Below are 26233 nucleotides of genomic sequence, written 5' to 3'. Positions count from 1 at the left end.
TAAATATATGTAGGACTAAGCTGACTCAAATTCTTCTCACTTCGAAGCCTTGACAACCAAATCTTGTTTTTTGGGGAATTTATTGACTCGACCGCAAGAATGTTGTGTCAACGATTAACCGAAAATGGTAATTTATTTTAAATGCTCCTCTGCCACTTAAAGGCATAGTGCAATCAAACCTGTATTTAGTAAAACGAAAATAGCAGTTCGAATAAAACCAACGAAAGTGTAGTTAAAACAGAATCCGGTTCGTGGGACCACGACAAGAATTACAAGTTGTAGAGCATGAAGAGCAGCCTGCAGGAGATTTTAACAGCTGTAGCTGCGCCGATCGCGATTTCAATCTGGTCGAAAACCATAAAGCAACACGGCTCCCAAGAGGCAAGTTCAGGTAAAAGGGGGCAGGTGGACTTCATTGTCAATCCAAGAACGTAGCTTGGCGCGCGTTCCTTGTCGCTAACTATATCCCCGCCTCTTTCTCGGCGCTGTCGGCCATCCGCTTTGAATTTCTGATTTTTATACATACACCTCGAACTCCAACGGTTTTGGTCAAGGGACTGCACTGGAGGACATTCGCGTTCCGCTGGCGACATTCATTTTTGCTCCCACTGACGTGTCAATGAATATTCTTTTTGTAAAATTTCTGCTACTTTTTGGGTAAACAGGATGGGGCATCTTTGGTAGTGGATCTGTTGTAAAAATATAAAATTGAAAGTTCTTTAGTTATTTTTCTTTTTTTTTTTTAATTAAAACATTGTTGAATGCACATTTGGAGCACTCGGAAGACCCTTCTTCGCTCTCGTATTCTTCTCTGCGCATTCCTCCCTTTCCCGGTCTCTCTTCTCAATTCTTTGTTTTTTTTTGAGTGCCAACGACGTGAGCTGGTATAAATGAAGCCAAAATCGTACGCAACCGTTTAGTCCGAAACGTTTCATTAAAGCCAACGCACGTTGAAGATCGCGCGTTCTTCTCCGATCTTTCGAAATCGAGTGATTCAAGCGATCCACAGAAATAACTGTATGACACCGGTAACAATAATAAAATTTATGCAAATTCGCGGTTGTCGGCATGTGTATGTGAATGAAATTGTGTGCGTGAACAATTTCCGCTTCGGCGCTGACAAAAATGTTTACAAACAAACAATTTGCAGCTTGTTTAGGCTGTCTGGGCAATAATTTGGATGCCTAATTTACTTCACGCAGCTGTTTGCGAAATATTTACTTGTGCTCACTTTTATGCTGAGCCCAACATAAACAATAGCTTTCTAAAACTATCAGACATTAAAAATGCTATTTAAAGTTTATAGTTGCTAATTTTGAAGACCTTGAAAAATTTACTGTCGGGCAAGATATTTAAATAATTTTCTGATGTGCAAAAATTCCAGTTCATTTTGAGATTATAATACATTCTAGATTTAAATCAGTGTATAATTATACAAATTCTTTACGGCTTTTTATATTTATCAGAACTGTAATTGGGTGTTATATCGTAAGTTCTCTCGGGTCAAAAAGATCATTCATAATCGGATTAACTAAAGATTTCCAATAAATTGCCGATCTTTGGCATATTCGTTAGTAAAATCGTGATTAAACCCGGCTCAATCAAGGCGTGACTACTTTATCGATGGAATTAAAAAGAAGCACTCTATCATAACCATTTAATTACTGAGAATAGTCTTTAGCTCCGTTTTCATTTCCTTGGAAGAAAATTCTCAATAGCTGCCCATTAGGGAAATAAGCAAATGATGCTTTTGTTTACAGAAACAACAACCTTGAACTAAACACCAAGCGCATTTAACAGGTGATTCGAGCAGCCGTTGAATAGACATAGTTCCATACAATGCAATCGAAGTGGAATTGAAATACGAATGGGGCGACTGAAACATTCAGCAACTGTGACAGGGACACATTTAAAGTCTGAAATACAAATATAGTGGAATAGAGAAGCCCGCGTGCAGCTAACGAAGCATAGACAAAAACTGATTAAGTAAATTGAAAACACAACTAAATTTACAAAAGGTTCAATGAGCAACGGCGACTTTCAAACACCCTTTTAATCGAAATTTTAAAATATTAGTAGCAAATGCCCTTTTAGAACTGCTTTTATATATATATAATTATAAAGATAAAGTTATATTATATTATATTTTTTATAGTAGTAGATACAATAGTTAATGAACCAGTAAGCTATAACGGAAACAAAAAGGTGTAACGAAAATAAAAGTTAACTTAAATGTGCCTAAGAACATTACTAATACGCTGCATTCTGTACACAGTGGAGTCCCCAAATATTGTACCCAGTTGACGGGCACAGTGTAGCGCTCTTCCCACAACACTTGCCGCCTGCCATTTGGAATATTTATAAGCCCAGCGGCTAATTGAGTGAGAGGGAGAGCAAGAGAGCGGTCAGCTAGTCACTCACTCGGTTTCTCACTCGCTCACTCACTCAGCCGGCCGCCGTTTATTTGCCGCTTCCTCAAATCATTTAAGCGCATTTGACGATTGTTTGTCTTTCCGCACAGAACAAAACTGAACAGAATCGAATCCGGTTGCCGGTCCACATCAACGCATCAAAGCTTTCAGCCCTAAATAAACTATACAAATTAAACAAATTATAAGCTTGTGAAAAAAAAAAAACCAAACAAAAATGAAGCTCTTGTTCGGTTTGCTGATGACCGTGCTAGCCCTTAGCGGCGTTTTCACATTGCCAGGTAAGTGAAAGGCTTAAAAGCAATCCAATCATGATGCACTTCATAAATTAACATTTAAATGATTAATACTTGAAAACTAAATGTTAACTTGCCCTAAGTAATACGTATAACGGAACTAACTAATATGCAATTTGTACACATATGCAACATACATATTTGTTTTCCTTCTCTTTACTTTCTCATTTTTATGTGCACATAATTAGTTATTAAAAAACACAGTCAACCTTTTGACTTTAAAAACAAAGAAAATTGATAAGCACCGGGAATTCTGATTTGCACTCTTCTACGTAGTACGTTCCTCTTATACCTTCTTGATCTGGAATATTCTGGTAGAATCTTAAAGATTACCTCGATGTAATTGTGACTTGGAGCAATATAAATAAATTATTATGCATATAATACGTAATTATTAGTAAATACAATCTGTTGGATATGAAAAAATGTTTTAATTCCACTCTGCAGCAGATTAAAGTTTAAAGTCGCTGCCTTTGCCGGATAATGATGTCAGCATGCTGATAACAAAGCGTGGCACTTGACAATCAGCCAAATGCATCTTACAGATACAACACAAGTAACTACAAATGGCAAAATATCAGGAATGCTCGGCGCAGCATCGCAGATCCAGCGTCCTTTATTGTCATCATCAGCGTTTGCTGTTCGCTGCCTTTGGCTGCCACTTGAATGCATAAATTGCTGAAGAAGCTGCCAGCGAATCGCAGATACCCCCACAGATGGGCGGAATGGTGGGAGTGGGCGTGGCAGCGGGTTGGCAGCTGCCACAGCCACTTGAAGTTGTCAAATTCGTTGCTGTCCAAATCATTTGCCAGGAATATACAAATTTTATGCAACACTCGTGAATCACAATTTTTCGGCAAATCTTGCTTGAGAATCATCTTAGCAATGAGTGCTTGAAATTGCAATGAAATATTTCGTAAATTGATGAGACAATGTTTTTTATTACATATTTCAAAATACACATAGTAGCTACTCTAACTACTGTGCATATAAGTCAGATTAGTACTGTTTAAACATTTGTTTTCTCTATTTAATTATTAATGATTTGCGATCTGAACATGCTGAGAATAGAATCATATCCAATTAAAATAATTTACGTAACCAATTAAATCACGATAATTGTGGATATACTGGATTTATCTGCAGGCTAATCTATTCTGGATTATATATTTCAAATTTAAATTAATATTGTTACATTCTTCAACAAACTCGGAATCGGTTGAATGAACTGTCATATTATACACTCAAGTCATCCCAATTTCTCTGGCTGATTGCAAGTGAAATTCTTGAGCACTTTTCTTCGCTTGTTTTGTTTTCTTATTTTTCTTAATTTGGTTTTTTATGAGATCGCTTCATGTCAGTGTCCCATGGCCAAAAGAATTGGGTTAATTGTGGCCATAATTCGCTTTTAAGAACTTTTTCCAGGGAATGTCTTTCTCTGCCCCAGAACAAATTGCAATTGCATGTTCACATAAATCACTTTTTTTTTTCCTTTTTCGAATTTCTGCTGCTCGTACGTGGAACTATGTGTGGAGTAATAAAACTCAAAACAATTATGAAAATTATTGGTGAATTATTACATGTATTTTTCATTGTTGGCATTTGCCGCTGAATAGACGGGCAATTTGTTTAATTTAGACGGATATTTTGTTATGCAAATTGAAGTTAATTTTCGAGCCCATACAAATGTTTTGGTTAAATTGTATGATATATAGTGAGATAATTAACATTTTGTGTCTGGCCTAAATCAGTTGCAATTGTTATGAAGTGGAAATACTCACAGTTTTTTTATGGGGCAATAAGCTGGTTATGAAAAATTGGTGGTCATTTAATTGAAGATTAATTCAAGTCTTATTTCTGAATATGTAAGAACACTATCTAATTGACAATTCAATTAAAACTAAACTAAACGTTGATAACACAGATACATTTAAAGTTTTATCTGTTCTTCCTAGAAATCTAAGCCGACTGCTTAATTTGCGAATTTAACAGCCAAGTCAGAAAATGCATATTAAATTAAAGCATTGAAAACAAAGCCAATTGAATGAACAAATCATTTAAGTAGAAAACACTTTTGCGAACTAAATAAAATGCGTACATTTTGGGGTTTTAATTTAAAGTGACTTAACCTATTGCCTTGGAATTTTGGACTTTTGCGGTAAAAGAAAACAAATAAATTGAACTTTGTTCATATGAATTGTAAATTGAATTGAAAACAACAACGCCGACTGGCTACATATAAATTAAAATAAAATGTTTCCTCATTTTTTTGTTTTGTTTTTGGAATTTGAGCTGGCAAATGTAATTCGTTTATTGTGCCAAGGAGTTTTATTATTGGCCTTGTCACTTTGGCTTTACATTAATTCGTAGAAAATGAAATCAACAGCTTGGCACTTTTTGTTGGGTTTTTAGGTTTTACCGCAACGTCTATTGGCTTGTGTTAAATTAAACAATTAAATTAAATTCAAAGGAAGTGATAACTTTAGTTGGCTCTATATGAATTTCAAAAGATGCTGCAATTTTAAGAGGCAGTGAAACTTGTTATTTTTTTTAGCGCAACAAGTGTTTAGTTTGCAGTCCAATGATTAATCACTTTCAATTGAAACCCATACAATTTTAGACGAAAACTTTATCGTTGTATCGTGATTGCTATTTTTAATGGGTGAAAAAGTACACGAGAATGTGTTTGTTTTCCTGGCTTTGGTAATTGTAAGCCAGCTGAACGAAATGAAATTCGCGTTCGAAAATGAGGCGAATATTTACAAAGTTTAAAGCGGCTTATGAATAATACTTTATATTCCAAACTAGCCAGGTAGCGTACATTAAAAATGCATTATATTCATTTGAATCTGCGCATTTCTCATCTCAACAAGTGTATAGAAACTAGAAGCTTACGGCAAACATGAGTCATCATTGGGCAGTTGTAAAAACAAACGAATAGTTTAATTAAGCATTTTTTTGTTGCTGCTTTGTAAGTATTTGCCTAATCAACAATGAAATGCCAACAACACGACCGTGAGACAATAGATCAGCCGACTGGCCAGAGACTCTGGACTCTCAATGGATCGCCGGCTAAATTGCAATTGTCAGATGTCACGAAGGGATTAAGTGCAGCCCCCCCCCCCCTACCCCTTTCGTCCGCGTCCCTGTCCAATTAGACGGTGACTCGAACTCTCGTCGTCTGTGATTGAGAACTACTGCAACGGCAGACTAGAAACCATCAGAATCAGCCACTTTGGCTCTGGTTCAATGTCACGTAATCGCCGCAGGGCCTCCCTGGAGGGTTATAACCCCCCCCCCCACTAACCCACTCTGCCACGCCCCCAGGCCCCTTTCACCTCGCAGTTTGCCGCCTCTTTATGTTAATTTATGTGCTGGCAAAATGTGCAAGCGCCTCTAATGCTCAGCCACGCATGGCGCAAACCCGAAATCAGAAATAAATTACAGAAGGCAGTCGCCGGAGAAGCAGAGGCAGTTGCTCATAGTCAGCACAAACTGGGGGGAATTAACACGGAGCAATCGCACCAAGAAGGTTATGCGGAGCGGAGTGTCAGTAATCTTGAAATCAATTCAAAATCTAATTAGCTGCATTCGGTTTTATCAATAAAAGATCTTAAGATCACTTATCACGCTTGAAGGTATAAGTTTTCCTAATTATAAAGGAGATCCTGAAATCTACGAATTCACGAGTTAGGAGCAATCGCACCAAGAAGGTTATGCGGAGCGGAGTGTCAGTAATCTTGAAATCAATTCAAAATCTAATTAGCTGCATTCGGTTTTATCAATAAAAGATCTTAAGATCACTTATCACGCTTGAAGGTATAAGTTTTCCTAATTATAAAGGAGATCCTGAAATCTACGAATTCACGAGTTAGGCCCGAGTGTAAACATCGTGATGTACAGGAATAATTGTATATTATAATGAAATCCCGCACATTACTCAAATACTCGGCAGGCAGTTGCAATGTCAACGCAATGCAGCTTTAAACGATTTGCGAAAGGGGATTTGCGGATGGTGAATTAGGATTGCATGCATATAGCAAGGCCAGGGGGGGGGGGGTGGGTGCTGTGGATTGGCAGTGGGAACGGGATCGGATTCACAGACCCGTCAGCAGCTGCTACCATATGTGTGTCCTTTTGGCATGGCTGTGAATTTAATGAGATTCCTGTCAAATTAATTTCCGGTTATGATTAGATTTTCGTTAATAGCAATTTGCGGTTTTTGCAGGCACCCCAAAAATATGCGAACCTCAAATTTCATAGCGCCCATGCCATCGCCATCGAAGTTCTCCATCATTTATCCTTTCGATTTGATTTGGCATTCACATGCAACATTGCAACCATGCAACATTTGCAATGATTGCAGAAAGTGTCGGCAGCAATTATCTGTCCAACAAATTGTGCTCATCATCGTTCTGAGTCCCCTGAATCTGCTGCACAATTGATTAACATTAAGTAGTTTAGTAATCGTAAATCATGTTCAGGGGCTGCACCCACAAATCCATTGCTGCCAGTGGAATTTATGAAAATTTTGCATACTCGTATCTGGCCAAGAAACCGAGAAATCATTTGGATGGATGCCAAATTGAGGCTTTTGTGGAATGGTTTCGAAGTTATTCGAGCATATCAATTGAAGCTTACTTCAGATTCTCAGAAGACATTACACCAAGTTGCTTAGTTTTTTGATCCTTTTGAGTGATATGGGGGTACATAGAATATTAAAACTATCTTATTATTACAGATACCATATAGGACTAAACTAAAATATTTAGTATATAAATTTGAAAAAATTATTTTTGGCTAATATACAGTTTATTTTATTTGAATTTAGAGTGGATATATTATACTTAGTAACTTTTGCTTATATAATCCTATTAAAGTAGGTACTGATTTTGGAGCATAGTGTTCTGTTCAATCGATTGCCATTCGATGCCGAATTTAAAGTGAAAGCCTTCGGAGTGAAACTCCTACTCAATCAGTCCAAACTCCGGCACACAAATCATTAACAATTGCACCACCTGCCGCAATCCCCTGCCCCTTTTCCCTCCCCCTTCACCCCTCGGAAGGCAAAAGCATTTACAAATCAAGCACAGAAATCAAATCTTTTTCATTCTTTATAAATTTTCTGCACGTACTCGGCGGCAAAAATGATTCTGGGGATCCAACAGAAATAATGAAGGCTGAGGGAGACAATGGCCGGGGAAAGCCTAAAATTAAACAATTTTACTTTTTGGCCATTTCATTTCAGCTTTGCTGCTTTCCACAATAAAATTGTTGCATGTGGCGACGATATGACAACAACAATTGGCAATTGGGGTGTTGGGGAAAGGGGCGGGGCTCTTCGTGTCCGGGACCAAACAATCAAAATCAAATTCAGATGAAAAAACTCATTTTAAACGCGACAAACGTAACGTTCAATCTTCCAGAACATTGAGTACGTGACACGATTGTCACATTTCGGGATCGGGAGAAAATTCCCGAGGGAAAGAGAGAGATGGATTGATTGCACAGAGAGAAATTGTGAAATCTAAATGCTATTTTTAGAAAGTGGTTAAGAAAAACTACTCTGTACTATGTAGCAACAATATAGTTTATTTTTTTCATTTTATTTTAGATGATTACGTATAGTATTAGCATTTAGCCCAATAGGCTAATGCGTTATGTTAATGCGAGTTTTACTTTAGTTTGCTTGATTACAACTTTTTAACATTCAACTATTGTAAACAAAACGAGTAGAATTTATTTTGAATTTATTTTTAATAATCGTACGGCTAAATAAGTTTCTTAATCACGTATAAGTTACATTTTTAACTTTTCTTAATTAAGATTTTAACAATATATTTCTCGCTGTGTACTTCTCTCAGTAGCACTCCCTGAGTTTTTTCTCCTGTTTGGTTTTAGGCTCAACTCGCGTTTTGTTTATGTTTCGGCAAAATGCAAATGAATTGGAGTGAGAAATGAAAAATGAACGGAGCACCTGACTTGAGTTGTGGGATAAGTTGGCGGTGGGGGTGGGTGGAAATTGGGGGTGTAGACCTTGCGGGCTGACCTAGCGACCCAAAATTAATTGAATTAAATTTGATTTTATATTTATTTCGTTTTGTTTTGGTTAGCGGTTCTCTGCCGGCTTCCTTACTGCCAACTTGTGGGCACGTAAAAATGGGTTTGTCATGCAAATCGTGATTTTATGGCACTCTTATTATGGAGCCCAAGAAATGGGGTTGTTGAAAGATTCAATAGCCAAGTTATTTGTTTGTTTGGTTAATGAGGCTGTATTGTGCGCCAAATGAGGGGATTGTTTATGAATGATTATGAGAATTCACTTCAAAAGTGGTTTACTTTGATCAAAGAACTTAAATTACTTACCTTCTACAAGTGTTGGATAAATTGTAAATAACTGGTATATCCTCAACAAATGTAATCCCCAAAATTTGTTCTGTAATTCGGAACTAAATCGCATTTGTTATCTGCGCTCAAGTCATTAACATGCCCAGTCTAGCCATTTTTCCACAGGACATCCAGGCCATTGAAGCCTCCATGCAGCCATATAACTCGAATCTGTCACAACCCATTCTTCCTTCACTGGCTGCTCCCCAACTTATCACTGCCTCATATGGAGTCGCCACTCAACGCGACTGCCAATCAATTGTAGACAGGGGGAAATAACCATGCAGATAACTAGAACTGCACCGCATCCCCTAATAGACAGCGCATCCGCTACACTCTGAATCATACACTCAAAAAAATAGTGCAAAAATAAATAAATATATTAAGATTCGTTTATATAGTACCTCTTAACTCTTTGACACACAAAAACTTCTTATATAAAGTGCTTATTTGTATTTCAATGCAATTGCTCACTTTCCTTTTTGATTAGAACTTCTAATAGCGTGATCTAGATACCTTAAAACCATCTTCGAGTGTATCTGAGACCCAAAGAGTGGGCAGCTGAATGGAGACAACCGTGAAACGAGACCCGCGTGTGGCCCCAGCTGTTGTTGCAACGCGTCACATTAATCAAGGCACCCAGTGGCTCCAAGCCCGCTCACTCAACCCCTTCGATTTGGTCAGCAGTGGGTGCCAGGGCCCCACTCTCAAAGCTAACGTCATCACACATCTCGCACATCCAGGGGATGGCCGAAAAATCATTGTTGACATTTGTAATTAGAATTGATAGCAAGCAGACAGACAGCCGCCCCCCAAAAAAGGGGTTGGCCCGGTGGTAAGGGGGGGGGGGGATTTAGAACGGTTAGCCAGGGATTCAGACGTTAAACTAATTTCGATTTCGTTTTTCCAAAGCTCCAACCAAAGCGATATGCGCACTTTGAGTTGGGGTTCTGCACGTCCATCATTTGTTAAACTTTTGCTTCTTTTTGCCGAACAGCACTGTGATTGGAAGGAGATGATAGCATGTGCGTGTGATGTGCACTGAACAAAATTGGAGGGAAGTCTACTTGCCAAAAATATTACGATTATTTAAACCTTAAATGGAATTTTCTGAAATCATAGATGCTAAGCAAATATTCCAATTCTATAAATCCTTATGGAATTATATAAGAATTTCTCCATGTGATCGATAAATGCGTGCTAGCAAAATAGCAGAACACACAATCACGCAGGTCAATTGAAAGGCATTTCACTTGGAGAATGACAGCAACTAAGCTTCCATCTGCACTTTCACTCGATTGGCGCTGTCAGTGGGTGGCGATGGGCGGATGAAGGGAGTTGAGCGTGGGCGTGGGGGTGGGGCATTGGGCATTCGGGTGGCTAACTCAAAAGCTGGCTTTGATTTCACTTTCGCCTCGACTGCTGTTGACATTTGCCCCATGAACCCCTCTCTTCAGGACCTCAAGTGTCGTAGATATGCGTCGGTGTGCTGGCGCATCAAACTAATTTTCCCCCTGTTTAGAGTTCTTGAACGTGACACAAGTCTGCACTCGGGCCACGCCCACTCCCAGCCACATGTACCGCCCCATCCAAACCCCCTACCCGCCCATTGTTGGCCATTCCCATTTGCCTTGGCTTCGACAGGCCTCGGACTGTCTCTGGTCAGTGGTTTTCAACTGATTTGAAATCATTTTAACCCAAATTGCATACAATCGAGTTTGCCAGCAGGCGGAATCCCGACATCCTTTCCGCACACTTCAAGCGGATGGAGCCCAAGTGTTCTCCCTGGATTTGAGTTTGGGTTCGGGTTTTGGACTCTGGACGCAAAGGCGTTGATGGCGCCTCTTTGACAGCTGGAAATGCGCCCAAATTTGGGTGGCTGGAGTCTAATCTGTGATGGGATTAGGCTAATGGATTACGGCCGGATAGGTGATTTTAAAAGCGAAAACCAAAGATTAATTGGGTGCACTTTCAATTTTTTGGTTCATTTAAATACAGAAGCTTGTTTGTTTTCTTTTCAGATTCAAATTGATTTCTGTATATAATTATAAAAAAATAATTTATTTTTTTCTTATAAGCTTTACTTACTTTTGTTCCCCGCTGATGACCATTATGCTTCTTTCTTGTACCTTTTCGCTTTTAGTAATAACTTGTAACGTGGCTGGGAAAAAAAGAAGATCTTCCAAAGATTTACATAGTTAACTAACTTTTTGCAACTACAATCATAGTTACAACAAGCCTAAGTCCCCCCACAACCCCTACCCACCAGCGGCATTAGGGGAAAACTTTTCACATTAACCGAAGTGCAGCTATTAAAAATTCATTAATTGTGTGCAACTGCAAAAAGGAGCAACAAAATCGTGGCAAAAATTCGCTGGAAAACTTTAATTGATTTGTAAGCGTTAAAATGGTAAAATAATTGATAGATGGCCGAAAGGGATGAGTTGAGCGGAATGAGGGGGAGTCCAAGCCCTTAATGAGAATGCCCTGCAGAAAGAGTTGAAAAGTTGTTGTTGTTTACTTTCAGTATCATTATTTTTTCCGCATTTTATTCGCTACTCTTTCTATTAATTAGAAAACTTTTACCACAGCCGAGGGAAATGCAATTTTTTGCGAATTGAATTTGCAATTTCGAATGGGAAAGCCGGAAAATGGCAAATGAATAGTGAAAGAGTGGTAAGCTTGTCTCGGCAATAGACGAGCGAGTATTACACATATTTCATCAACAATTTGATCGTCAAAGTAATTGAAAACGCACGCATCGATGATGGCCAAAAAGCGAATTGCAATTTTGTATGTTGGCCAAAACCATACTGGGGCCACTCATCTATGTTATCCTGGACAGACGCAATATAAATTTGATGGCCAGTTCGGTGTCTCATCCCCCGGATACGAAAATGCAATAGAAACGCCAATGGAAAGCCAACCCGATGCATTTTGCTAGCAGTTTAATTACCATTTTTGGCGCTGCAAGTGAGGAAATTCGAAGAGCTTTTGATATTTGCAACAATTTTGCACAGGCAACGAAGAAATAACCATGGCAGTTGGCAATTATCTTTACGTATTTATTTCTAGTCAAAATCACATTGTCTAGTTCGATCAAATTCTCATATTTCGCAACGTGTCTTTTAATTATGTCTCGATGACTTTGTCGGAGAGATAAAATGTCATTTTATAAAACAAATAATGTGGAATATTGTCTTTAATAATGACCACCAACCAATTGCTCTGCCTATCTGTAGATATTTTGAAAAATGTTATTTGCTTTGCAGGGAATTAAATTTGTTAAGCGCTAAACATACAAATATAATGTCTGTTGAATCAATTTGACTTTATAAAAGTCATGACTTTTCTGGGTATATTATCAGAATAAAATCTGGGAATTTAAATATGAATTCGTTAGAATTTTAAACTCCTGCTTAAACTCACCTTCTCAAAGAACCAACTTTAGCCCACTGAGCCCGAATATTCCAAGAGCCAAGGCAAAGAAGTCCGGTGCACAAAATCATCATTGCTGCTCACTAAATTATGCAAAATTGTACAATTATGTTAATTAATTGACGCAGCCAGCCAGCCAGCCAGCCACTCCCACTGCTGCCCCTTGGCCAATTAGCGCCATAAAACGCAGGCCAAGCGATTGTCAGGGATTTTATTTTGGCCTCCCAGGAAGGCAACAAAACTGGAAAGCCCTCTGCCCCAAAAATACAAAAAAAAAAAGGAAAAATGAAAATATATACGAGTGCCACGCCCGCCGCTTGTTAACCTTACATAATTAGCTACAAAAACGCTCGTTGTGTTTAGAACAAAAGCGCAGCGCATTGCAGAAATTTCCACAGTCCTTTTTGGCTTTCCCAAAAATCTGCCAACTGGCTTTATTAATTCCATAATTCAGCAGAGGCAGAGGCGGTTATAATGCGAAAAGTCGGGAGAAAAGCGGTAGTCCCCTGTCTGGGCTTAATTATTGGAAAATTAATGAAACTGCCATGTTAGATGTTTTCATATTTCCTGTGTGCACCACGTTTCGCATGATTAATTACCTTTAAAAAGAAATTAGGGCTTGGCCTGACGAACGGATGGGGTTATCTTTTGTTTTGTACACCTTAAATTTAGACTTAAGCATCAGGACAGTTTTATTTAATATTTTTTGTTATTAACTTGTGCATTTATGTGTATTTAAAGACCTGTAACCATGCGAATACCTAAAGAGAAATCTTTATATTGGCGATGTGAGCTGTGCATTTATGTATTGTATACCAACAAATATATCCATGGTGCATATTTGCCAGCAGGTAGCCCACTTTCATATGCAACACCAAAGGTAAATATTTGCACTTGTAAATGACATTCACGTCTGCCAATCTGCCCTCTTTCACTTGGCGCCTCTGGCCCACATTTGGGGTCTTTGTTTTTGTTTCTTCAATTGCTCCACTTTGTGTTCGAGCTGGGTTGGGACTTAAGGGGCTACGCGGGGGGATGGTGACATTTTTTTTTTCAGAAGAAAAAACCCAAACATATTGCGGACATCGTCGTGTATATTTCTCATAAATCGGCTTAAAAAGCGAATGTAAAAAGGGAGCCGCAAAAGTGCATTTGTTTTGTGCACCCCTGAATCAGACATCATATCATGCATACCCCCATGAACCCTTGGGGTCACATACGTTCGCCTTCTGCGTAAGCAATTTCACGCAGCACATAAAGCTTTTCATATTTCACATTTTCACATTTCACTCCAACTGGAGGCGAAACGAGTTGCCCCGAGATGAGTCGAGCAGAGTCAACTGGGCTTGACTTATTTTTAATGTCGTTATTTTGGCTCAAAGTGTCCGATGCGCCGGGGTATGCAGGAATCGCAAAGTGGCTGCTTTAAATAAGCTCAAATAATTTGAAAAAATCAATATTAAATATAATGTAATATATTTTTTAGTAATGCATATATATTTTCGTGCTAACAGATTTTGGTGGTACTGAGTACCGTCCTGGTCATCATCCCATCTTCACTCCTGATTTGTGTTATTCGTGCTACCCCTGGACACTTGTTGTATGATTGTATGACTGTATGTTGTGTGTTGCGTTGTTTTGCCTGTTGTCGCTGTCAGTGTCAGCTGTTGAGATTTATGAAGTGCAACATGCCAGGACTAAAGATTGAGGGGTAAAAAGATTGAGCGTTGGCGGCAAGGAGGATGGGTGAATTTATCTGCGCCTGCAACCTGACTGCACTGCGCTAACTGCGAAATCCTGGCGAAGGACTCGTTATTTAGGGGCTCTCAGATAATGCCTTGGCCCAGTTTTTGAAGTAGCGAGCACCGGGTTTGAAGTCACGCTGAAGAGCTGATGTCTTAAATTTTCCAAAGAATAAATAAAATTCCAGTAATCAGGAAGGGTCGAGTGTAAAAAGGACTTGCATAATCAGTGAGAGACCTTCAAGCAAAGGATAGATGGAAAAAATTATGCAAAGCAAAGATTGCGTAATCAGCGTTAATGAGGCACGCAAAAGGGTTCTTTTAACCGCTGATTTGGCTAATTCAATCCAATTTTCGACGGCCAATTTGGCTCTTAATGATGACTAACAGTGCTTAATTTCTACTGAAATAACTTTTTCTGTCTTTGCATTTCAGCGCGCAACGATCCACAGGACGATGCGGAAGTGATTAAAGTACCATCACGCCCTCAGCCCGAATCGGATTTCCATAACTTCCGCGGCGTCATCGATACCGGCTCTGGTTATCCCTTCCTTCAGCCGAATCCTTCGAGCTTCAATGTGGGCATCTTCGACTCCTTCGATGGTGAGTACAGTGCAGCACACGTGGCGTATGCGTGATGAGGCGCTTAATCGGCTTGAGCATTTATAATGATATTTTAATTAAACATTATTTTAATGTGGCCTTAAAAACTGCATGCAACATGCAATTACAATTGCCTCGCATGCATTTAATGTCGTCATTATTATTCTGCTTAACGATGAGCGAACGTTTGACATATTACGTATACGTATTATTGTCGCGGGTGAGCAGAGCATTTCGGTTTTGAGGAAAACTTTGTAACAACAACAATACCACGATTTAATACTATTTCTAACTTAATTATTCATCATGCTGCCAAAAAATCGTGTTTTTAATTCTATTTTGTGTAGGTAAACAGAGTAGAAGAGCGGTTGACTTAAATGTTTATTATTGTTGGCCATGGCTTAAAAGCACATCCCCAGGGCCAAGCCAATTAGCCAATGTTCTTTGGAGACTTTCTAACTTAGCCATCTCGTTTTCTGCCTATTTCCCACTCCATGTCATGGAAGTGAAATGAAAAACAATTTATCAAAATATTATGTCAAGTTCTTGTAGCCAGACAAAGTTTATTTATGCTCTTGTATTTATTTCTATATTTATGGTGGACCCAAGAGAGTGGCGTCGAGTAGGTCAAACAAGTCTGTTGACCATTAAAAGTGAAAAGTTTTGCGCCTCTTCTTGCCAGTTTGTGCTTAACTGAGACCGTAAGACGTCGCAGATGACGACGATGAAGCTGAAACTTCATAAATCTTCTCCTAATACGCTCGAGGTCGAGGGGTAGGATAAAAACTTCCAAAAGCCTTGGGCATTGTACATGCATAAAAGTTGTTATGTTCTTTGTTGTCTTATTTTTTGGTTTGGGAAATTGAAGATTGCAGGTCAATGATAACGAAGCGTAGAAAATGGCATATAGACAAATGGAAAGTTGAACGTTGCGGTGGCCAGCAAAGTTTCTTGTCAGCGAATTATTTTTGAAACACCAGGATCGATTTCTTAGAACTGAAAAACGAAAAATGTGCGAAAGTTATAAGATATAAGCTTTAAAGTGTGTCTTGTAATCTTTCAAGTAGTCCAGAATCTCGAATTTTTGAGGCGAAGAGCTTATTCAGTGCCGTAAACTATTTCACGCAGCTATTTAAACGCATTAAAATGCAGCAAGCAAATGAATTTGTCGACAAACGGCAATCAGCAACCGGGCCAAAACAAAGTCGTGCAAACAATGCGGTCAAGAATTTATGGCAAGGTTGAAGACGACAAAAAAAAAGCTACTGAAAAAGGCCAAAGAGCCGAGGAGAAGATAGACTTATAGACCAGAACAGGGAGGGGTTGCAGCCAGGGGTTGAGAATTACAAAAGTGCAGACAAGAAAATGACAGAGACGCCGGCGACACAGAAAACGCTTTTTAGTGCGTTTACGGATTAGGGATTTTCAAACTGAAAAATACATTAGCAGCAGGCTGGGACGACAACGGAATGTCTCTCCCTGCTCAAGGATTGAAATATAGATAGAGACTCAAGGGAAATTCCATGAGCCAGTCTAGACCAGAAACACCTGCTCTGTTTCCCACCGGATGTTTGAATTTCTTTAGTTTTAGCAGTGCGTTGCGTTGCTTCTTAGATTAAATCAATTGAAAATAATCTTTAAAAATGTTAGACAAAATATGCAATTTTTTTTAAGGATGAGATATTATGATAATTTAATGTTTAATTAAATATTTTCTAAAGATCTCTTCCGCCGTCTGCGCACCCGTTTGTGGCCTGTAATTGGCAGGGATTCCGGTGAGGAGGGCGCTTCTCCGACTGGCGACTCTGATGATTCTAGTGATGGCAGCGGAGCAGGCTTTCCATTTGGAGTGCGTCCTCTGATTCCGCTGGACTCGAAGAACGCCAACACCACTTCCACCATTAAGGTAGGAAACTATCAAACTGCAATGCGAATGAAATAGTCTAACGGATTTGTCTAAGAGTCATAACTAATACAATTCACCAACAGGTTGTCAATGGCCATAAGGTTGAGATCAACGAGACTGTGTATGGTGATAGCAACAGCGTCTTTAAGGTCCGCTTGGTGAATGTGCGTCCTTTGGAGAGCGGCGAGGAGGTGGCCCAGGGAGTGCACACCAGTGGAGGTGACTTCCAGCCGGCGTTGGAGCCCAGCACCTCCGCCCCGCCCAAGAAGTTCGAGGAGTTCGACGAGGAGGACGACGATGATCGCCGCGAGCCGCTGGAGAAGCAGCCACAGGATAACGAGGTGCGCGACATTGATGAGCCCAAGGTATAAACTTATTTACGACAAAGAAAAAACATATATCCTTTGAAAGACATTTAACCTGGAAATGCTTGGCAAGCGCTCTACTAACCAATAAAAAAAAAAAAACGAATTGTATATTGAGATCTTTCTATAACTTGTAATATACCTATATACATATTTCTATTCTTTTTTTAAATAAAGTTTTCCATAAAACTAAGCAGTACACATTGTATATATCTACTATTGAAATTGCCTGCGTTTATTTTATTGTACTAAATATTATATCTCCAAATAAGGCAACTGAAATAACACATTATTGAGGATTTGGTTTGGTTGTGGTATGCTTTTATATTTTATTCACTTCTGTTTGTTTAAAGCTTTCATTTGTTTTCTATGCTATTTATTTGTAATGCAGTGTTTTTTTTTTAGTTCCGTTTACTCTATAATTAAGTTTTGCTAATTTGTCAGGCCAATAATCTGTTCAAACCGCAATCGTAAATATTTTATTAACCCGACAAAATGTTTAATTGTACAATTAGATGGTTTTTTCTTCCTATCTGATAACGATTTTGCAGTTATGTAATATGCATATTGGTTCATTGGACTTGTGAGTAATTCGAGACCTTTTTTATGACATGCATCCAAATTAATAATGCAAACAAATTATAGTTTGTGGCCACATTATTAAAAAAAAAAATAGATGTAACAAAATATTATGCAAATTTGTAGACAAGTAAAAAGGTTAATGTGATGAGAGGGAAATATATATCTTTATTTTGTAACTGACAGCTGGAATTGAATCATGACAATGTTAATGCACAATAAGTTAGGCTTTAGCTGTGATTTTTTAAGAGTTTATATACATTCTGTAATAGAATAAAGGCTTTTTTATGAAGATAGTTTTACTAGTGCAGTGAAAAGTTAGTTCGCGTAGAAACGGACGGACGGACAGGCGGAAATTCGGACAACGCTATATCCATTTGGCTATTGAACCTTTGCTGCGTTGCAAACTTTGGACATAAATCGTTATACCCTCTTCCAGGGTATACATAACCGTAACCGATTCTTTAGCGGTCCATGCATCACATGCGACCATTTTTCTTAACATTTTTGTTGCAAGTCCATTAATTACTTTTAGTCCATAATAAAAATTAATTTTTATTAAAAGTCATGCTCTCCGCTCGCATAAATCCTTGTCTTGGGCGGTGGGCAACTGTTTCGCGGTGGGCGTAGCCGTAGGGCGTGGCTGGTGGGCGGGTCGGCAGGGTTGTATTTATGAGAATTTATTGTGTCGAAATCGACGAGTACCGGTTGGATAATTTTTTTTGCTGCTTTTTTTCGTGCCGGCATAAATCAGCGAGAAATTAATAAATGGCCGTAAAAAAATTGCAATGTTGCGTAAAGCGCAATTATTAACAACTTTAAAGTTGTAAGTGACATGTCAACGTTTAAATACGCTATTTTAAATTTAAATATTGCCAGCGGTGACATTTTCATGCCCGCAACGGAAGCAGCAGGTCGGCAAAAATAAAAACTATTCGCACAAGTTGCGAAACGCATTCGATTTGTTTTTATATTTCCATTTAAATTTTTTGTGTATTCAACTTTATATTTCATCTCGTGCGGATATTGAAAGTTGTGGTTTGTGTTTTGGGGCGGTGGGGAAAGGGGGTTTGGTGAAGAGGTCTGGCTTCTCATGCGTTTATTTGAATTTAATATTCATGGTTATAAATATTAATACACATTGAAGGGAGTTTTTGGGAGAGCGGAGCAGCAGCACGGTCATAACTACTTTTACAGCTGCATTGAAATATTGCAAAACTGTTGAAGGCCGTTAAACAATTTGGCGATTGAAGCTTTTACAAAAGGAAGGTGCTATAATCGCAAATATCGAAATATACTGATAACTTTTAAGCTTGTAAGCGTTGACAACGAACCAAAGGCTTACTTCAAATTCGCACATGCCCCAATAATTAGTGAAATATTTTAACATTATATAATATCTATAATTACGTATTTTTAGAAATTTACAGCATTATAATAAGCTGTATGTGCATATATAGTTCGAATTTCTATAACAATAAGCTGTAAATAACTCATAGGTTGCGCAAAAATAGTTTGCCATATATAGCTTACTAATTAGAATAATCGTTTACAACGTAATTACTCAAACATCGGCTTGAATTCTCGAGAATTTCCCAAGAAATAAGCTCCGTGACTCAGTTCTCGTTAATCTGCATAAAGACTATAGTAAGTTTCTTCTCAGTCTACCCCGCTTTCAAAGTTCTTCCGTTGGAATAAATCATCTGCAATATAATATAATAAGGTGATCCCAACGAACCAAAATACACAAATGTGTAAAAGGTTGTAGGCATTATTAATGCGAATTTCTAAGAAAATACTACGAGTGTAGAGCGAAGAATTGACAAGATGTGTGAGATGGAATGATTTGAATGCTGATTTAACAGCCAGGAAAGGTGACTCACGAATTGAGCGTTGAATAATAAACGAAAATAATGAATGAAGCCAAAAAAAAGAGAGAGAAATATATCTAAGCATGAGAGAAAAACGACTGATAAGATGTATCTGTAAACATCGTTGTGTTTCGTGCTCATTCACACTCGTTGCGAAATAGCTTAAGCGGTAAGCTGCTGTTAATATTCTTCTCTCTTTCCCTTTAACATAATTGCTATTCTGTTATAAAAGCCTAAGCTCGACTTGACGGCAGTTCAGTCAAAAAATTGATCAGTACGCGTAAAGAGGTGCCATCATTGTGAGTCTTCACGCAAATAAGAATTATACACTTTAATTCGCCAAATACAGTTTTGCAAAAACTAAATTAAAAACTATTTTTAAAGAAATATTTCTTTATTTGCATTTTGCATGTTGCTGATAAATTAAAAATTAACCAATTCCTAACCCAATAGATTGGAAAGAAGTCATCAAACATTAATTTCAACGTTTTATTATTGTTTATTTCGCACACACGCACACATATGCACCACTAAACTCACAACAAATCGATGCACAGTCCACAACACCAACAAACACAAGTTATACAACAAATCTTCACACCAGCGCACCCATAGACTCCGAATTCGAAGCTTCCGATATCAGTGAGGATATAGTGGAAACTCAACCGGAAGAGCAAAAGAACACCATGGATCAGCTGCAGCAAATGATGGAACCCCTGCGAGAGGAGATCAGACATGAGGAAGATTTGGAGCAGGAACACGAGGACAAGGAGTACTTGGAGAGGAAAGAGAAGAAGGAGCGTGAAGAATTCGATTCCTCAGACGATGAAGACGGCGAGGCTACAACTCCTGTTGTGATGAGCGAAACCTTCAATGATGAGTGGGCCGAATTCGATCAGGATCAGGATCGAGAGCACGATCGGAATGAGGATCAGGATCATGATTTGGACTTTGAAAACGATCTAAACAACGAAATCGATATCGAGGAGAACTTTGTGCCCATTGACCTATCCAACGATATAGCCGTCAACGATTTGGCTGCCGCAGATCCCAATTTTCCCATCAATGAAGATGCCGAGTTCATTGTGCACCCAGCTGTAATCAGAACTATGCCTATGTTCGAGAAGCTTTCTTTAGGAGAGCCTGCGAAATGAGGTTTCTAAGTCTCTCCCACTAGTCTAGGCATTTTCTTTTAGTCTTAACTCAATAGCTTGTAAACATAAAACGAGGATATCTCTGAGAGATCCAAAGAAATCGGCGCTCATTTCATCCGTAATTTATCCTATTTATTTTCACAGACAACGAGTATTATGTATGCAAGGTGACATTGAAAATTATTTATTGTTAAAATAAAAGAAATCAAAAATAAGTGTATTAATATAAATAAGTCTTCGATAATTGGCTTAATTTATAATGAAGTGCAATAAAATATATGCGATGTCTTTGATAAAACTGACTATTATAGAAATGAACGTGATTAATATGAAAAATTTAGCTGAAGAGATTATTCCATCTTGATGGGGTCTTGATTCAATCCGGGGGCAATTTAATTGATTGACCAATTTTGCCCAGAGCTTATAAAGCTTTAAAAAAAAGTGCAGCATATTTTCAGGCTTTTCAGTGGTTTAAATTGAATACGGGCATAAAATGCTTGATAGGCATTATATGCCTCATTAGTTTTGCCTGCATTAAATAAAAAACACTAGTTAATTATTTTTTCCATACTATGCATCGGGGTAATTAATTGTGGTCAACTTATGGTTAACTTAATTGCCTGTTATTCTTTTGTCAAATAAAATCGCCGGTCAGAAGAGCTTATTAATTGCTGAATTATAGTCTCGGAAAATTATCCGATTGTTCATGTATACGGAAAAGAACTGAAAGTATCTGAAATATATAGCAAATCATGGTATTACCACTCTTTACTCAATGTTCCATTAAATTCAATTCTTGAACAAAAATTCTTATAACAAAAGGAATAAAGGGTATATAGTTTGCCATTGTACTTTGAAAGTGTCAGTAGTTATTGAAAATAATTGCACGAATGAATCGAAATTGAAGCGTAAATTGTACAGAATTTACTTTTAAATCTCGATTGGGATGGACGTCTACTGTTTGGGTAGCAGGCCCATTGAATGCATAAGTGGCAGACATATTTGTGCATTACAACGAGAGTTGGCATCCTCATCATCATCATCAGCACAATCCGGCGAATAAAGGATGTAAACTGTTTTCGAGACCATCGGTGTGTGAGTAAAAAGCATATCAGTAATTATGGCTCCTGTGCTCCCAATCCCTGATTCTTCATACATGTCTGCATAGGACGGGCTTTTGGATCCTTTCAAGTGCTTCTCTTCACCTGTCTGCTGAATGGTAATATGGTATTTCATCCCATCCTTTCATATCTGCGTGTATTTGCTTTGACCGGTGCAATGATTGCAACTTTTCCATTTGTATTTACAAAAGCGAAACAATGCCGGGCATATAGATGCGGATACGACTGTATGAAATGAGCTTAACAAATTTGAGCTGAAAACAATGTGAAGTACGCAGATTCGAGGGTGATTTTAAATCACTTAAAAATAAATATATAGGTATTAATTTGTATGTATACCGGTAAATAACAATAAACCTTTACATTAAAGTGAAAAGACAAAAAATTAAATGCATATATTATATTATATATTATATTTTATTAATAATATATTTTTACATTTTATATTTAAATATTTTATATTGGTTCTGTTTCTATTTAGTACTATTTGCATTTTTGTTGTGAAGATCGGTTTCATCGAAAAACACTGCTCGACGCCTCCTCGTTTGTTTTAATTTCATCACGCCCTTGTTGGCAAATGTTGAAATGAACGGGGGTGCAAAGTTGTTGGAACGTGGGCAACAATGGGTTAAGGGTACACAGCAGTCACGGATTTGCCAGAGATTAGCGCTCGGTTCTTGTGGCTTTGTCGGTTTTGCTTTAGTTCTCGGTTGCTGGAGCTGAAGTTAATTAATTTTCGCTTATTTGATTGTTTGCCAGGTGAAATGTGTGTGCATCATTATAAAAGGTAAGTAATGTATGTATGTAGAAAAATTTGGTATTCCTATTTTTTCTTGTTATGGTAATCTTTCTCGACGCGTTTCAGAATATCATCCATATTGTTGATCAACTTTTCCAGAATTTCCTCAAGGAGGCCCACACGGTTATTGAGACTAAATTTAAACTGCTTGGTGAAAGTTCAAATGAAAAGAATTCAAATGCTTACCGAACCATATCCTGGTTTTCTCCTTGTGGAATATCCTTAAAGTACTGTTGCCTAAAATATAGTAAGTTTCAATAGTTTACTAGAAATGGTAAAAAAATGGGGCGTAATTACTCTGCTGGTGTCATGTTCTTTCGAATTTCGTGAGTTTCATCGTGCGCGGCGCCAACATCATGTTCCGCATCCTTGTCCTCGGTTTCAGACGCTTGAGGGTGGTGGCGTCTTTTTCGCCCACAATGGGTGATCCAGTAGAGCATGCCCGACAGTTTCCTGTAGATGTACGATCCTAAGTGACTGCGTCCTTGGGTGATCTCACCCTTCACCGTATTGTAGGTTTCCATGATAATGGCCAGGAACATGTTCTATGTAAGTAGAAGTCTCAAAGTCACGTTAACTTATGATTTAACTGGACAAACTAACCAAAAGAATGAAGAACACAAGAAGGATGTAGGTGAGGAAATAAATGGGACCCAGCACTCGATTCGCTTGCTCAATGAGGTTGTACTGAAAGTCGCCAAGAATCATCCGAATCATGGTCAAAATCGAGGTGATGAAGTTACGGAAGTCTGGGTGCTTGGTGCCAAATAAAAGTAGTCCCAATTGGGCATAGGCCAGAAAGACAATACCAAACATTAAACTAAAGCCAGCCAAGTCTTTCGAGCACTAGAAGCAGAAGATTTATATGTCACAAATGACGTACTATTCCTTTTTTTTTAAGGAACAAACCCTTTTCAGTGTGGTTGTGAACTGCACCAGGGTCTTGTTGAAGCTGATGAATTTAAATATTTTAATCCACACAAGAAAGGCCAGAATGGCCATCATATCGACATAAATAATATTCCAGAAACATAGAACATCCAGACTTTGGTACGTCACATCTGAATGGGCTCTGGCAGTGAGGGACATCACTTTAAAACTGTGCCAAATGTTGTACACTAAAGCGAGGTAACAACCCTTGAAAAGTAATAACTTTAAAGGTTAAGAATATTGGGAAAATATAATCGAGCAAGATTTTACCAGTAATATAGCGCAGTCGAGAATGTTCAGCATCGAACAGAAGTAAATTTTAATTCCAGATTTGCGAATTTCCGTGATTTCATAGATGGTGTAGTAGATAACCATTATATACCAGAAAATGTAGATAACTGTCATGAGCATACTGCGATCCGTAAAAAAGGAATACATCTTGACCGTTTGCAGATGGGCTTGCGGTATAACACCGCCCGTGGGCGGAATTTCCGCTATTAATCTACGAACACAAAATTTAAAATATACGAAAGAGAATGCAGTTGGAACTTACTTAATGCTCTGAAAGATGTCCGTATTCTCGTTAAACAAATTAAACTCAACCAAACACAGACGCGAGCCCCGATCCAGCCAGTGAATATCCTTCAGATCGTTAATGATCTTTACGTTCCTATCTTTGTCGTAGTCCAAGTTCACTGTGTATCCTCCGGTGCGGTAGAAGGCCAGCACCGTCCAGATGGGCGTGGAGTCCAGATCGTGCATCGTCCGGAATGGTGAACCCTTGTGCATCGGCTTTCGGTCCTCCGCTCCAGAGGAATATGCAGCATAGCAGGTGTTAAAGTAACGGATGAAGGCGTCGTTTACGTAGCAGCTTTCCTTGCGCACACGTATCTGCCGGAGACGTGGCGGTCCCAAGAGAAGGTTTTCATAGAGAAAGACGCGGCCCTATACAAAAATTTAACACCATATTTAGATCTTATTGCAAAGTATTCGATGCTTTCGACTTAACTCACCTCCAGATGATGAAAGCTCATATTGGCCTGAATGCTATCCGAATCATCTTTTAGATAATTGCCAGATACATCTTCGCTACCGTCCTCGCTGTTCCCATCCACACCACTCTGTCGCTTAGCTCTCCTGTGCCCCCTGAGGTCAATGTATGGATTTCCATTATATTTAAAATCCTCTTGCAATCTGTCCATTTCTGGGGCCTCTTCAGGGGCTTCGCCCACGACTTCTTCAGGTGATTGCTCACTACCCTGCTCACTACCCTGCTCACTACCCTGCTCACTACCCTCAGGTGGCATTGACGTGAGATTCGCTTGGGCGTCGTCCATAAAAGTCAAATCGCCGTGGAGTGTTACAAGAAAGTTATATTTTAGATAGTCCCACCAATCCGGCACAGTGATTAGCTTTTCAAAGCCAACAGTGACCGAAGGAGCCACTACCATTTCCCGATTCGTAAATAGTTTCTTCATCGTGTCATTGAAATAAAACATATATGTATGCCGAACGGACAAAACAACTTGGAGATACGTAAGAATAGAAGAATAGTAATTAAGCTAAATTAGGAAAGTATGCGACTTACCCAGTGATGTTAGAATCAGAAAAATGATGAACACAGAGAACTCGACGAGGGCTTCGCGTACCTCCTCATCGGTTGTGTAAAGGATGCGATTGGTTTTGGCCCTATTTTGCAGGGCTGAAGCCGCGATTATCGAAGGAGCCCTATGCCCACGTGATGGTGAAGGTGGCGTACTTGAGCCCACGGATTTCTTCTTCCTTTTAAACAAGCTAAATCCCTCCTTTTCTGGTGGCTTTGCGGGTCGAGGTTCAGATGCAGCTAGCTTGACCACTTTTGCAGACGTCGATGGTGCTGCTTCCTGGAAAGTTATACGCCCAGATTCACGAGTGCTAACGGGACGAGAGGGAGATGAGGATGGACCCGGCTCCCGAACAGTTGTCCGTGCAGATGTCGATGGCTTATCAGAAGTCGATGGCTTATCAGAAGTCGATGGCTTATCAGAAGTCGATTGGCCAGGATCCCGAAGACTTGGCCTAGGCGATGTCGATGGACCGGTGTCTCTCACTGGTTTTCCGGCAGTTGGAGGCGGACCGGTTGGATCAGTTGCTGGTGGTGGGGCAGAACGCGTGGAACCCACTCCTATTGAAACGCGTTTGGTCGCTGGCGGTGGCGGAGGTCCTCGAGCCGGAGTCACATCGCCCGGAGTCGAGTCTGCTGTTGGCGTTCCACGTGGCGATGCGCCCGGCGGCGTTTTTGGTGGACGGGGTGGAGGAGGTCCGGGCGGACCACTTGGGGATCTTCCACTCTGACCCTGCTGGGCCATTTTCAATGCAAATTTCTATTTTTTTTAAGCAAGTTTTGCGATGAAAAAAATATTCGTTCCAGTTGCACGCTTTGAGCCAGACTGAATAATGCTGCGAGCTGACCCCGATGACAGGCACGCATTTTGAAGTTTAAAAAATGTTTACTTGGATCTGGTTAAGAAACACGACAAAGTTCTTCTATATGTGAACAAAGGAACAGTTTCTTGTTGTATATAATTACTGCATCCATAAACTTCGGCTTTCCACAACCAGCTTTCTTTCATG

At 39.1% G+C, this 26233-nt stretch overlaps 2 protein-coding genes across 8 annotated transcripts; one reads left to right on the top strand and one right to left on the bottom strand.

Annotated features, from left to right (window-relative positions):
* The first annotated feature begins 911 nt into the window (after positions 1–911).
* vir-1 (virus-induced RNA 1) lies at positions 912–21081 on the top strand. Of its 7 annotated transcripts, none has more exons than NM_001273483.1 (6): positions 912–1017; positions 2522–2710; positions 14728–14895; positions 16617–16801; positions 16885–17142; positions 20174–21081. In NM_001273483.1, the coding sequence occupies exons 2-6, from the start codon at positions 2647–2649 to the stop codon at positions 20768–20770; spliced, it is 1272 nt and encodes a 423-aa protein (NP_001260412.1). In that variant the 5' UTR covers positions 912–1017; positions 2522–2646; the 3' UTR covers positions 20771–21081. The 7 variants fall into 7 exon arrangements, with proteins under 7 accessions (NP_001260412.1, NP_723747.1, NP_001246004.2 ...); NM_165011.3 differs by having other exon boundaries at positions 912–1028; positions 16885–17166; NM_001259075.2 differs by lacking the exon at positions 20174–21081 and having other exon boundaries at positions 16885–17357.
* A 1246-nt stretch (positions 21082–22327) lies between these two features.
* Positions 22328–26077, bottom strand: Pkd2 (Polycystic kidney disease 2). Its single transcript, NM_135717.3, has 9 exons — positions 25209–26077; positions 24634–25145; positions 24174–24565; positions 23891–24122; positions 23600–23827; positions 23294–23536; positions 22988–23235; positions 22877–22927; positions 22328–22823 (listed from the first exon to the last, which is right to left on the bottom strand). Exons 1-9 carry the CDS (start codon positions 25966–25968, stop codon positions 22715–22717), a joined length of 2775 nt encoding a protein of 924 aa, NP_609561.2. The 5' UTR covers positions 25969–26077; the 3' UTR covers positions 22328–22714.
* Positions 26078–26233: the final 156 nt, after the last annotated feature.

Source organism: Drosophila melanogaster, chromosome 2L, assembly GCF_000001215.4.
Source record: "Drosophila melanogaster chromosome 2L".
Lineage (NCBI taxonomy): Eukaryota > Metazoa > Arthropoda > Insecta > Diptera > Drosophilidae > Drosophila > Drosophila melanogaster.
This window is presented reverse-complemented; position numbering and strand designations above follow the sequence as displayed.

Coding starts and splice junctions, on each gene's coding strand:
- vir-1 (NM_165011.3), top strand. CDS start 2,647: ATGAAGCTCTTGTTCGGTTTGCTGATGACCGTGCTAGCCCTTAGCGGC. Junction 2,711..14,727: donor CGGCGTTTTCACATTGCCAG/GTAAGTGAAAGG, acceptor TTTGCATTTCAG/CGCGCAACGATCCACAGGAC. Junction 16,802..16,884: donor ACACCACTTCCACCATTAAG/GTAGGAAACTAT, acceptor ATTCACCAACAG/GTTGTCAATGGCCATAAGGT.
- Pkd2 (NM_135717.3), bottom strand. CDS start 25,968: ATGGCCCAGCAGGGTCAGAGTGGAAGATCCCCAAGTGGTCCGCCCGGA. Junction 24,123..24,173: donor GACATCTTTCAGAGCATTAA/GTAAGTTCCAAC, acceptor TTGTGTTCGTAG/ATTAATAGCGGAAATTCCGC. Junction 22,928..22,987: donor AAGAACATGACACCAGCAGA/GTAATTACGCCC, acceptor ACTATATTTTAG/GCAACAGTACTTTAAGGATA.